We start from the raw sequence: 12,093 nt of genomic DNA, 5'->3' as shown, positions 1-12,093 counted from the left end.
GGAGTACCATTTTAGAAGGGATAGAAGATTAACTGGCTGGCAGGAAACAGGATATGCATGAATGGTTCTTTGTCTGCTTGATAGGATGTGATGAAGTGAGGTCTTCAGGAGCCTGTGCTGAAGCCTCAGGATTTTGCAATTTGCAACAATGATTTCGATGAGGGAAGGAAAGACATGATAAAGGCTGACAAGTGGCAAGAAACATTTGTGCCACACAAATGTCAAGCAATGACTATCTCCAGTAAGAGACAATCCAACCACTGCTCCTTGACTTTCAGTGATGTTAGCATCACTGAATTTCTCCACTTTCCACATCCTTGGAGTTATCATTGGCCAGAAACTCAACTGAACTCTCCATATAAGCACAGCGGCTGCAAGGCCAGGTCAGAGGCTAGGCATAACTTACCACCTGATTTCCCCAAAGCTTGTTCACCATCTACAAGGCACAGGTCAGGACTGTGATGGAATGCTCCCTACTTGTCTGGATGAGTGCAGCTCCAACAACAGTTAAGAAGCTTGACACCATCCAGGACAAAGCAGCCCGCTTGACTGGTATTTCCTCCACCAGTGACACTCAGTAGCAGCAGTATGTACCATCTGTAAGATGCATGACGATATTGACCAAAGATCCTTACACAGTCCCTTGCAACCTCGTGACCGCTTCCATCTAGAAGGATAAGGGCAGCATACATGTGAGGACCCCACCAACTGCCAGTTCCCCTCCAAGCCACTCGGCGTCCTGACTTGAAAATATATCACTGTCCTTAAATGTCGCTGAGTCAAAATCCTGAATTCTCTCCTTTTGTGGGGCGACCTACAGTACATGGACTATAGCAGTGCAAAAGGCAGCTCAACATCATCTTCGCTAGAATGACGAGAGACTGATGATAAATGCTGACCAGCCAGAGTAGTGGAACTGGATTCCAAGAGACGTTTCAGGAGCTGATTATATATTTGAGGTAGGGCTGGAGAATGGGACTGGCTGGGTATCTCTTTTGGGAGACTGCGCTGACACGATGGGCCAAATGGCCCCCTGTACTGTGAAATCAATGATTCTATAAGTTGAAAGACAGGTATAGATAGTGTTGAGTGGTCAAACATCTGACAGCTGTAACACGTGGGAAAATGTGGTATTTTTCATTTTGGTAGGAAGACTGTAAAGCAGAGCATTACTTAAGTTCCTTAAAAAGAATGACTAGAATTCTGAGCTTTAGAGAGATTTCTATGTTCAAATGCACAAGTCACAAGGTTAATATGCCGGTACTGCACAAAATCAAGAAAGCTAATGGAATGCTCTCGTTTATTACAAGAGGATTTGAGCATAAACGTAAGGATGGAATTTTTCAATTATGCAGGGCATTTGTGAGACTACATCCCAAATACCATAAGATCTTTTGGTCTCCTTATTTAAATGGTGTAACTGCATTGGAGATGGTTCAATGGAGTTTATCTGGAATGAGTGTGTTGTCTTGTGAGGATAGGTTGCACAGACTAGATTTGTTTTCTCTAGCATTTAGAAGATTGACGTGACTTGGTTGAAATACAAGATCCTAAATGGCTTTGGCAAGGTGGATGTTTTCTCTCTTAGGTCAGTGTAGAACTAAGGGATACTGTTTTAAGGTTAGGAAGGTGCCCTTTCAGAGCAGAGATGAGCGTATTTTTCTCTGTAGGTTGTAGAGATGATGGGGATGCAAAAAGTGGTATTATTGCAGGACTGTTAATCCAGAGGGACCTGGGTTCAAATTCCGCCAAGGCAGTTTGATGGAATTTGAATTCAATAAAAATCTGAAATTGAGTCTAACCCTGACTCCATTGTCGATTGTCAAGAAAAACCCATCTGGTTTACTAATGCCCTTTAGGAAAGGAAACTGCCATCTTTACCTGGTCTGATCTACATGTGACTCCAGACCCACAGCAATGTGGTTGACTCTCAACTGCCCTCTGGGCACTTAGGGTTGGGCAATAAATGTTAGTCTACCCTGCGATTCCCACATCCCATGAATTAATTTAAAAAAAAGAACTTTGGAATTCCCAGCCTCCAAAATATGGTGAAGGCGAAGTTATTGAATGTTTTTCAGAGGATGAATGGCAGCTTGTTAAGCAGAGGATTTGAGGGTTATCCAAGGTAGATGGAAATGTAGTGTTCGAAGGACAAACAGGTCAGCCACCAACTTGAATGGCAGGAACGATGCAAGAGGCTGACCGATTTACTTCTGCCCCTTGTTTCATATGCTTGTATTTTTTTTTAGTTGAAAGAACATCTGCAGCCTTGTGTGAATGTTACTGTCCCTAATCACCATGGTAAGCAAAGTCAAAAGTTACATGACACCAGGTTACAGTCCAACAGATTTATTTAAAATTGCAAGCTTTTGGAGTGCTGCTCTTTCGTCAAGTGAAGTGGACTTCACTTGACAAAGGAGCAGCACTCCAAAAGATTATGATTTTAAATATACCTGTTGGACTATAACCTGGTGTCGGGTGACTTTTGACTTTGTCCACCCCAGTCCAACATCAGCATCTACACATCATGACTGTGATCAGCAACTGCAAAAGGTTAAATATAAAATCCGTCAATGCAAGTTTCCTTCTGGGGATGTGCTTTGTTTGGCAGTACCACTGGTTGATATAATTAAATAACAAACTGGACAGTTGGGAACTAGCAAGTTATTCCTTCAGATGGTAAGGTAGAAAATTAATGAGTATGGTTATTTTCCATTGCCCACATGTAGATTCTGGTAAACCAGTCACAGTACCACAACTGTTCTGCTACAGAAGGAAGCAGTTTACGAGGTATTCAGAGAGGGAGTGAGCTACTGGAAAATGTTTTGAGGGGTGTTGTTTAGGTGAAAAATGAGATTTCAAAAAGCATTTTGAAGGGGAACAGAAAGGTAGAAGTATGCAGTTTTATTTTCCTGGGGAGAGGCGTTGGTTTATTGACACTGTCACTGTCACTGGGCTAGTAATCCAGAATTCCAGAATAAAGTTATAGGCAGCAGAGTTTGGATCCCACCATGGCAGATTGTGAAGTCACCAACATCTCTGCTTCCGAATTCCTCTTTGATCTGCTCCCTGGATGTCCCTCTTCTTAAAGAAAAAAAAAATTCATGAAACTTGAAAGTTACTGGCTGGGTCAGTATTTACTGTCTAACCGTAATTGCCTTTGAACCAAGTGGCATGCTAGGCCATTTCAGGGGGCAATTAAAAGTCAACCACATTGCTGTAGGGAAGGAACCACATCAGCCAGAACAGATAAAGATGGCAGATTTCCTTTCCTAAAAGGCATCAGTGAATCAATTGGGTATTTAAGGCAACTAACAGTGAGTACATGGTCTCTATTACACTAGCTCTTTTTTTAAAAAAAATTCCAGGATTTTTATCAGATTTGAATTTCTTTCCCTTTTCAGACATTAACAGATGTTCGCAATTTGAAGTTTCCCACTTTATTTCTAGAGGACTATCTTCAGGAGGTAAGTATTGAGCTTGGAAGCACTATATGATATTTAGTCTTTAATTGTAGCACAAACGATCTGATGTTGCTGTGTTCGCTTACACGGTATTAACAAGAAAGAAAGTAAACCTAGTTTATAAGCAGAACTGGGAACTCTCATGACTTACCACCTGCTGGACTATGAGCAGGTAAGATGAAATTCTTCGCATGTACAATGGCTTCCTAATCTCAATCGATAAAGTGCAAAGCAGAGATGAGGAATAGGAAGGAAACGGAATGGGAAGAAGCATAAATCTCCAAAGTAGTCCATGGTCTGCAAGAAAATGAATGTATTGCTTAATGAATTAAATAGTCAAATATTGATGAGCTGGCCACATTGGGAGTGACCATCTGTTATGAACTCTAATCTGGGAGTATGTAATTGTTGAAGATGGTGACTAGTCTTTTGACGCATGATTTCTATCAACTTCTGAGCATCACTGCCTATTTCACGGTTCTGTAGGCTGAGTTTGGCTAGAGGGGTTAGAGGAGCTGATTTGACAAGGGAATATTAGTCACAGAACCCCCGGTCAGAAACTTAATTGCTCAACCAAGCCATCTGAGCAGTACAAGTGGCCTGGCAGATGGTGAGCACAATAGGGGGTTTTCTGTTGAATTATCATAGTCTCAACAATTTTTGCATACATTTTTCTGCTGTGTTGCCCTGTGATTATGTCTGTGCATTTTTAGCATTATATATTGAATATCAACCCAGTGTCATCACCAGGGTGCATTGCTATAAGAAGCTGTTTTAAATTGCTGTGAAAAGTGGCAATCTGTCACATAAATATTCCTGTTTCTAGATGGCATTGATATAATGATAAAATCTTACAGCACAGAAGGAAACAGTTTGGCCCACTTCTCATGCACTCTCTGCTTGAGAGAGCAGTCAGTTAGTCTCCCACCTCTGCTATTATTTCTCCCATTGTATTGCAGTTCATTTTTCACTTTGAGTGGTGATCCAATTCTCTTAGAAAATGCTGTTTATCCAACCCTCCTCCATCCTTTTCGGGCAATGCGCTTCTGACAGTCTCCTTGACTGCATGTTGTTGTGACAAATCCTTGCCCATGTTACCTGTAATGTTTAAATTCTTTCAAATTGGTTTATGATCATGTCAAGTTAAAACTGCTCTCTCAAAGTCACAAATTACATCCTGTAAACCTCTTTAATCTGTCTGCAGCTTTTGACAGCATTGGTCATATTTCTCCTGCTGCAGCACTCCACTGTTGTCCAGCCAGATGGGACTGCAGTCCCCTAGTTCTATTCTTCTGTATCCAGTTGTAACCAGATAATCACCTGCAATGGTTTCTCTCCCCATTCCTGTACAGTTACCACTGGGGTCCCTCAGGACCCCTTCATCTTCAGTCCTCCCTTATTTCTCGTTATGCTGCCCCTCTGATATCATCTAAAAACCCAATTCCCTGTTACCCATGTGTGCCTTTTGATGCTAAGTTTTACACCATGCATGCCTCTCTCAATCCTTCCACTATTCCAGTCAGACATTGGTCTCTGGCGCAAACCTCAATCCCTAGCTGCTGACTCTGCCCTCTTGTCAGCTGGCTGTGGCTGAACAAGACTATTCTGAACCCTGGTGTCATTTCACTTCAGAGTTTCTGACTGTGAAAGTTTGTTGCTAAAACTGCCCCATTCCACTTCGATAACATCATCTGCTCCGTCCTTGGTTCAGCTGATGGTTGAAACCCTCATCCAAGGCTTTGTTGCCATAAGACTTGACTTTCCTAATATTGTTTGGGCTGGCCTCCCATTATGTAACTTCCCTAATCCAAAACCATGCTGCTTCTATCAGGCCCTGTTCACACATTACCGCCTCTCATTGGTTTCCTGTCCATAAATGCCTCAATTTAAAATTCTTTTTCTTTTCCTCAAGTCTCTATGGATTAACCCACACTGACTGCCTCAAACTCTGTCACCTTCAGATATCAACATTCCTCTGAATCTAGCTTAAGCATCCCTGATTTTATTGCTCCACCATTGCCACCTCTGCTATCAGCTGCCTAAGCCCAAACCTTGTAATTGTTACATTTCGGGGCATTACCATCACAGAGTCCCCAGGGGATACCAGAAACTGAACTGGACCAGCCATGTAAATGCTGTGGCTATAAGGCATGTCAGAGGCTAGATATCTTGCATTGAGTAACCCATCTGTAACTCCACAAAGTTTTTTGTCCATGATTTACAATGTACATGTCAGGAGTCTGTTTGGATATTCCTCACTTGCCTCACTTGCAACACACTAACAACACACAAGGAGCTTGTCCAAGACACAGTGGCCTGCTTGATTGGCATTACAATCACAAATGTCACTCCTTCCACCACAGATGCATTGTGGCAGCAGTGTATGTCATTTATAAGATGCTCTGCAGAAATTCATCAAGGCTCTTTAGACAGCATCCTTGAAACCCATGACCATTATCATTTATAAAGACCAGGGCAGCAGATATGCCGCTGCCTGCAAGTTCCCCACCAAGCCACTTGCCATTCCATATATCATCGTTACCTCCATGACACTGGGCCAAAATTTTGGAACTCCCTCGCTCATAACATTGTTGGTGTACGTACATGAAATAGACTTTTGTGGTTCAAGAAGTCAACTTAAAACAATCACCATCTTTTCAAGGGCAAATAAGGATTTGCAATGAGCACTAGTCCAGCTAATGACACCTACATCCCATGAATTTTTTAAAACCCCTACTTTAATCAATTTGTCTAAGTTGCTTTCCTCCATGAAGATGCTGCCTCTTGACCAAGCTTTTTTGTCATCTGTCCAAATATCTCGTAGCTCAATATCAAATTTTGTTTCACTACTGTGAAGCACCTTGTGACAGCTTGCTGCATTTTTTTGCAAGCTATTGATAAGAGTTTGTGGCGTAAAATCATTTCTCTCAATTAGGTTTTTCTAGTTATATTAAATGTGCCACAGCATTTATGTTACTGACACTAGTGTCAGTAGATAGTTTCTTCCTATCTTTTTCTCCTTGTAATGTTGACCTTCCCAACTAAATCTTCTTGGTCTCTAAAGAAAACAAACCCAGACTCTGATAACTGAAACCAATTTATTAAATCTCCTCTTTCTTTGTAAGTTGTGATGTGGCATTGGTCACAATATGGTGCAGAGATCTTTAGACAATATATTAACAACATGATGGAAGTTCACCAAATTTAAACAGTATGCTGTGAGGAAATTAACTTTTCTGAATTTTTGAAACCCCTCCTGGCGCAGCATGAAATGGTGCAGAAAATGCTTTCTCATGAACCAGCTGAACGACCAGAGGCTGTGGACATTGTCAACAACCCGTTCTTTGAGAGCTTTGACATTCCTGAAAGGCAGCTGCTGAGGCAGAGGTCACGGACACTCAGCTCCAATGGAGTCAAGACTGTGAGGGCATCTGTCTCGTAACATTGGATGTCAGTTGATTCAGCCTACAGGTTCTTGATCTCTGATACCTTCCCATTGCATCGTAACAATTGAAATAAGTATTTGGAAAAGATTGCAAGGCTCATTCTGATCACTTACTTTGAAATAATTATCAGAGTTTTTAAGGACTAAGTGATGTGATAACAAAGCTTCTTTTCTACTATCCACCCAAGCTGATACCTAACATGTTTATAGAAAATATCTCCGCTCGGAAGATTATGCATTTGAAGTAACAACAAGCGCAGATCTACTGTTTTTGAAGGCTTATTTTGTCTTGTGTGTCACAGCTTCCATTAATTCTATTCTATAAGCACATACTGTGCATTCCTTTAGTGGCTACACCTGCACAGTAGATCAGATGCATGCATTTCAAGAGAAAGTCGGAACTGGAATTTAATCTGCAGTACTCCTAACTTCATTGCAACCTTGTGTCAAAGGGCATTTGTCCAACTTTCAGCTGGAAGCCTGTATTTTTGGAAATTGAAACATCACCACAGTGTGGTTTTCAGTCATGATTTGAAAGCATCACCTGGCCCTCATTCACAAGTTTTCGGGAATTGGCCTGACTGTACGTGGTGAATGATGGAGTTAGAATGTAGTTATAGTGCTGTGACAGCACAATGGCATAAATACATTAACTATTAATCAAAAATCATGCTGTGCAAATTTCATAGTGAGTGGGCAATTTGTATTCTTAATAATGCAAACTAGATCTTTACATTTGATATTGTGTTTACATTACTGTACTGACTGAAGATATTTAATTTCTTGTACTATAAGTATGTTCTTTGAATTTCTGACCAGCTAAAAATAGGTGAACATTCAGAAATTTCCCCATGTTGTCACAACGCTTCTTTCACCAGCTCTTCAATGCTTCGATGGGTAATGATTTAGTTCTGTGCAGCACTGAATGCTAAAGTGAAGAAGATTCCAACCTCCATTTCCATCGGTGTTCGGTTAGCTGCACTTAATTGTGATGCTACAATACAGCACGTTTTTGGTTATTCCAGGAAAAATATCAATATTATCTACACCTGATTGGCAGAAGGCATATCCTGTGCTCGTACTTTCATTGCAGCTGTAGAGAGTAGTTGTTTGGACTGATGCTGGTTTATCATGCACCATTAAGATGCAGTGCAAAACTCTGACTCTGTTGCTTTGTCTTGTCATGTCATGTCATCTAGGTTCATTTAGAACATGTTGTTCCTGTTGAGTATCTAAAACCAATTTGTTTAATTTCTCTAATTGCCTAAGCAGGTTTTCAGCATTGTAGATTCAACACCAACTTAAAAATTATTGAGCAGAATGCTTATTATAGGTCTGTCCAATCTAATTATTCCTCCAGGTCCTTATCAGGCTATTGTATAATTTTGTGCACTCTTTAAAGGAGTGGAATTATATTGTTGTGTTCCGAGAACTTGTTAAAATCTTTTCAGATCTATATATCTGTATTATACCATTTTGAATTAGCTGTCATTTTGGCTCATTATAGTGATCCATTTAATTCTTTTTCAACCTGGGGAGAAAAGAGCTGTTTAATGTGTGGATTGTAACCAGTGAAAAACAGCCACTCGATCTCAAACATACATGCGCGCCATTAATTATATCAGCTTCCTTCAGCACTATACAAAAACACTGAGATAAGATCTGAATAATGAAAGACTGTTGGGAAAGAGTAGAGATGGGATTAGTTCAGTGGTGCTGGAGTTAGCACATGCAGGTCAATAGGCTACCAGATTTGTGCCATGTTAAAAAAGAATTGTCAACTTTCCAAATCAAACAACATTTAAGTCTCCATTTTAAATAAACTGTGTTGGTGCCCTGAATGGCAAGGATGAGCCCAGATCTCTGAAGTTACTGAGGATATTTGCTCAAAACCAGACGGATGGAGAAATGTGTGGTACTGTTCTTGCAGTTTGCTTGCAACATTATTGGAAGCTAAAGACAGAGTTTCAAGTACAAGCAGGAGGAGTTAATATGGTGAGTCACCCTCAGCGGGTGCTCAGTGAAATGGACTCCTAATCTGTGGTAGGGGAAAGTGTGCTGTAATAGAGGAAAGTGTGTTCAAGGGAAGGCTGGACAAGCACATGAGGAAGAAGGGAACAGCATTATGCTTCCCTACAGTTTTTCTGTCTGACCTAATTTTTAACAGTGTGACCCCAGATGCCGGCACATTGACATTCAAAATGTGATTAAGTTTGTGTGTTCCAGATCAACATATACATCTCGTAAGTATGAAAATCTGTGCTTTATAGCACATTGTTAATGTTTTGTATAATTAGTTATATAATTTCCCTTCCCCACTATCACAATTTAATTGTAATCAAACCACCACAACCGCAGTGCACTTCTCTTCTGAATGTCAATCCACTCTCTACACTAGCCTGTTCCTCCGTTCCCCCTCTACCCATTTATTCAGTCAGCACTCTTTCCCCCAACTATCATCATAACTCTCACACTAACTCCTGTTTCCTTTGGTTTGTTTGGGAGTTGTTGCCAGTACCAGTACAACAGAATTTCAGTCTGGGAGGCTGAGGAGCCTGTTCTGCAGGAGCAGGAACACAATAATAAAGTTAGAGCCAGCAACTCACCTTCTCAGCTAAACCACATGACCTCTGGTTTTCCCCTCATGTTGGGAACATCAGTCTTTGTTGTCCTCTGCCTGAAGCACGTTGGCAAGTTATTTGGACTAATGAACAAATTGATAAGTAAATGAAAAAAATTAAATTCAATATAATCTGTGACAAAAAATTCCATGGCTTTGAAATTACAGCCCTTAACTTCTTTTCTGCACATCGCAGTTTATTTTGGCGCTGAAAAGTACAGGCTTTCAATTGGCGGATGTGCAGTAAGGACCCAATCTGGCTGTAATTTATTTTTATAGAGTACATTGCAATTTATGATTGCATCAGGATTTGACATGAATTTGTAAGGGCTGAACTGCATATACACAAATTGGATCCTGGCAAAATCATTGCACCAAGTGTCAGCAAACACTCTATGAAACATTCCAGGCCTACCTGAACTCCATATTAGAAATATTTATTGAAGTCAAAAGAGTGAGCTCTTTGAGCTCACTTGTTCTGTTTGCCTGCATTAATCCAGTGGGTTCAGGCTGGTAGTCTCTTCCCCCTTGGTTGTCATAGTTGTTTTAAGGAGATGCAGATTGTGACCCCCGTGTGACCTTTAATTTCACTGGGAGTCATGATGCATAGTTTCGGAATCTCTACCATAAATTCCAATTCCCCAAAAGTTTGGGTAGTGTAGTGATTTGATTATGTAAAGTTACATAGGTTATGTGTTGATTTGATAATCGAGAGGCCAGACTTCAACCTAGAGAGAATTTGAATTCAATTACTAAATCAATCTATAATAACAGTTGTATTCACTGACGATCATGAAGTTCCCAGTTTTTGTTTTAATCTCTTGATTCACTGCTGTTTAGGAAAGGCAATCTGCTAACCTTACCTGGTCTGGCCTACATGTGACTCCTGATCTGCAGAACTGTAGTTAATTTTGAATTGCCCTCTGTTGACCAGTAAATCATTTAGTTGTATAGAAATAGCCAACAAATGTTAGTCTTGCCATGGGTGCCCACATCCTGTGAGTGAGCAACAAAAGCCTCAATCTCGATCTGTATTGACAATTTAGAAAAAAACAGGAGTAGGCCTTTCAGCCCCCTGAGCCTGCTCCACCATTCAATAGCATCATGGCTAATCCAGCATTCCTCAGGTCCACTTTCCTGCCTTCCCTGCCCTTCCCCGTAATACTTGATTCCCCTACTGATCAAGAATTCATCTGTCTTGGCCTTAAATATACACAAGGACTTTGACCTACAGTGTCTGGCAAGGAGTTCCAAAGACATTCGGCCCTCAGAAGAAGTTGCCCCTTATCTCAGTCCTAAATTGGTGCTCTGTAATTCTGAGACAATGCCCTCTGGTCCTAGACTCTCCCATAAGGGGGAACATCCTTTCAGTATTTACCCTGTTAAACTCATTTTAGAATCCTGTGTTTCAATGAGATCACCTCTCATTATTCTAAATTCCAATGAGTAGAGGCCAACCTGTTTAACCTTTGCTCATAAGACAATCCTTTGATTAATAGGGATCATGCTAGTGAACTTGCTGTGAACTGCCACCAATGAAATAATACCTTAAATATGGGGACCAAAACTGCTCTCAGGATTCCCAGAAGTGATCTCACCAGCATCTTGTACAGTTGCAATAAGACTTCCCTACTCTTCTACTCCAATTCTCTCTTTATTAAAAGCACAACTGAGGCATTTGGCCAGACACATGAACAGGCTGGGAATAGAAGGATACAGACCATGTGTAGGCAAATGCGATTAGTTTAGAATGGCATCATGGTCAGCACAGAAATGGTGTACTGAAGGGCCTGTTCCTGTGCTGTACTGTTCTGTATTTATGTTCTAAGGACCAACATACAATGAACACTCCTGGTTACCTGCTGTATCTAGTCTAGATCTATATCACTCATTCATTGAAAGCATCTATACTGACTTCTACTGTCTTTAAATCAATTGAATTTACAATCCACAGTCTTTACCTTGAAACTCTCCATGACTTGGTTCCACTTGGTCACACTTGTCCATTGCAAACCATGGGTTTTTGAGAAATTCTTGGGTAAAAGAAATCCAGTGTTTCTTTTAAGATGACCTTTAGAAGTTGTGTTTGTGAGGGAAAATGAAGATGTAAAGTTAAGAATGATAATATAGGTTTTGATGTAAGTAGATGAGAACGTGCTCAAATTGAGTGCAAAGTTTCCCCGGCCCCCAAAAAATAGACTGTTCGGGCCAAATGCCTGTTCCTGTGACATGTCCACCCTTCTCCTACATTTGCTGTCTGGTTGCTAGCTGTGCATTCTGCTTTGTGATCTGACTTGAAATGCCAGCATTTTTTTGTTTCTAACTTCCAGAATTGCATTTCCAAATGTTTGTTATAAGTATCCAGTTTCTTCCTCATTTCTTTGATTTCTGACCTTGTTATTTTCTATCAATGTCTGTAGCACACTTGCATAAATTTTGATGCATTAATATTGGTTTGAGAGGTGAGTTTAGCCTACTGTTAAGACCATCTAGGCTGTAACACAGGATGTGAAATTGTATTTTGTCTTGCTTTTCACATTATGCAAAAACATATGAAAAATCCC

The 12,093-nt window shown here is 40.6% G+C and overlaps 1 protein-coding gene across 4 annotated transcripts in view; it reads left to right on the top strand.

Annotated features, from left to right (window-relative positions):
- Window positions 1-12,093, top strand: part of eif2ak3 (eukaryotic translation initiation factor 2-alpha kinase 3) — an 88,255-nt gene that overhangs the window by 32,023 nt on the left and 44,139 nt on the right. Inside the window, exons 14-15 of one of the 4 annotated variants that reach the window (XM_048597367.1) lie at window positions 3,405-3,467; window positions 6,730-6,914. In XM_048597367.1, coding sequence (XP_048453324.1) covers window positions 3,405-3,467; window positions 6,730-6,906 — 240 coding nt within the window. In that variant the 3' untranslated portion in view covers window positions 6,907-6,914. Of the gene's footprint in view, window positions 1-3,404; window positions 3,468-6,729; window positions 10,677-12,093 lie in introns of those variants that run through there. The other 3 variants (XM_020528753.2, XM_048597377.1, XM_048597386.1) reach the window with 3 other exon arrangements.

This window comes from Rhincodon typus, chromosome 1, assembly GCF_021869965.1.
Source record: "Rhincodon typus isolate 14 chromosome 1, sRhiTyp1.1, whole genome shotgun sequence".
Classification (NCBI taxonomy): Eukaryota; Metazoa; Chordata; class Chondrichthyes; order Orectolobiformes; family Rhincodontidae; genus Rhincodon; species Rhincodon typus.
This window is presented reverse-complemented; position numbering and strand designations above follow the sequence as displayed.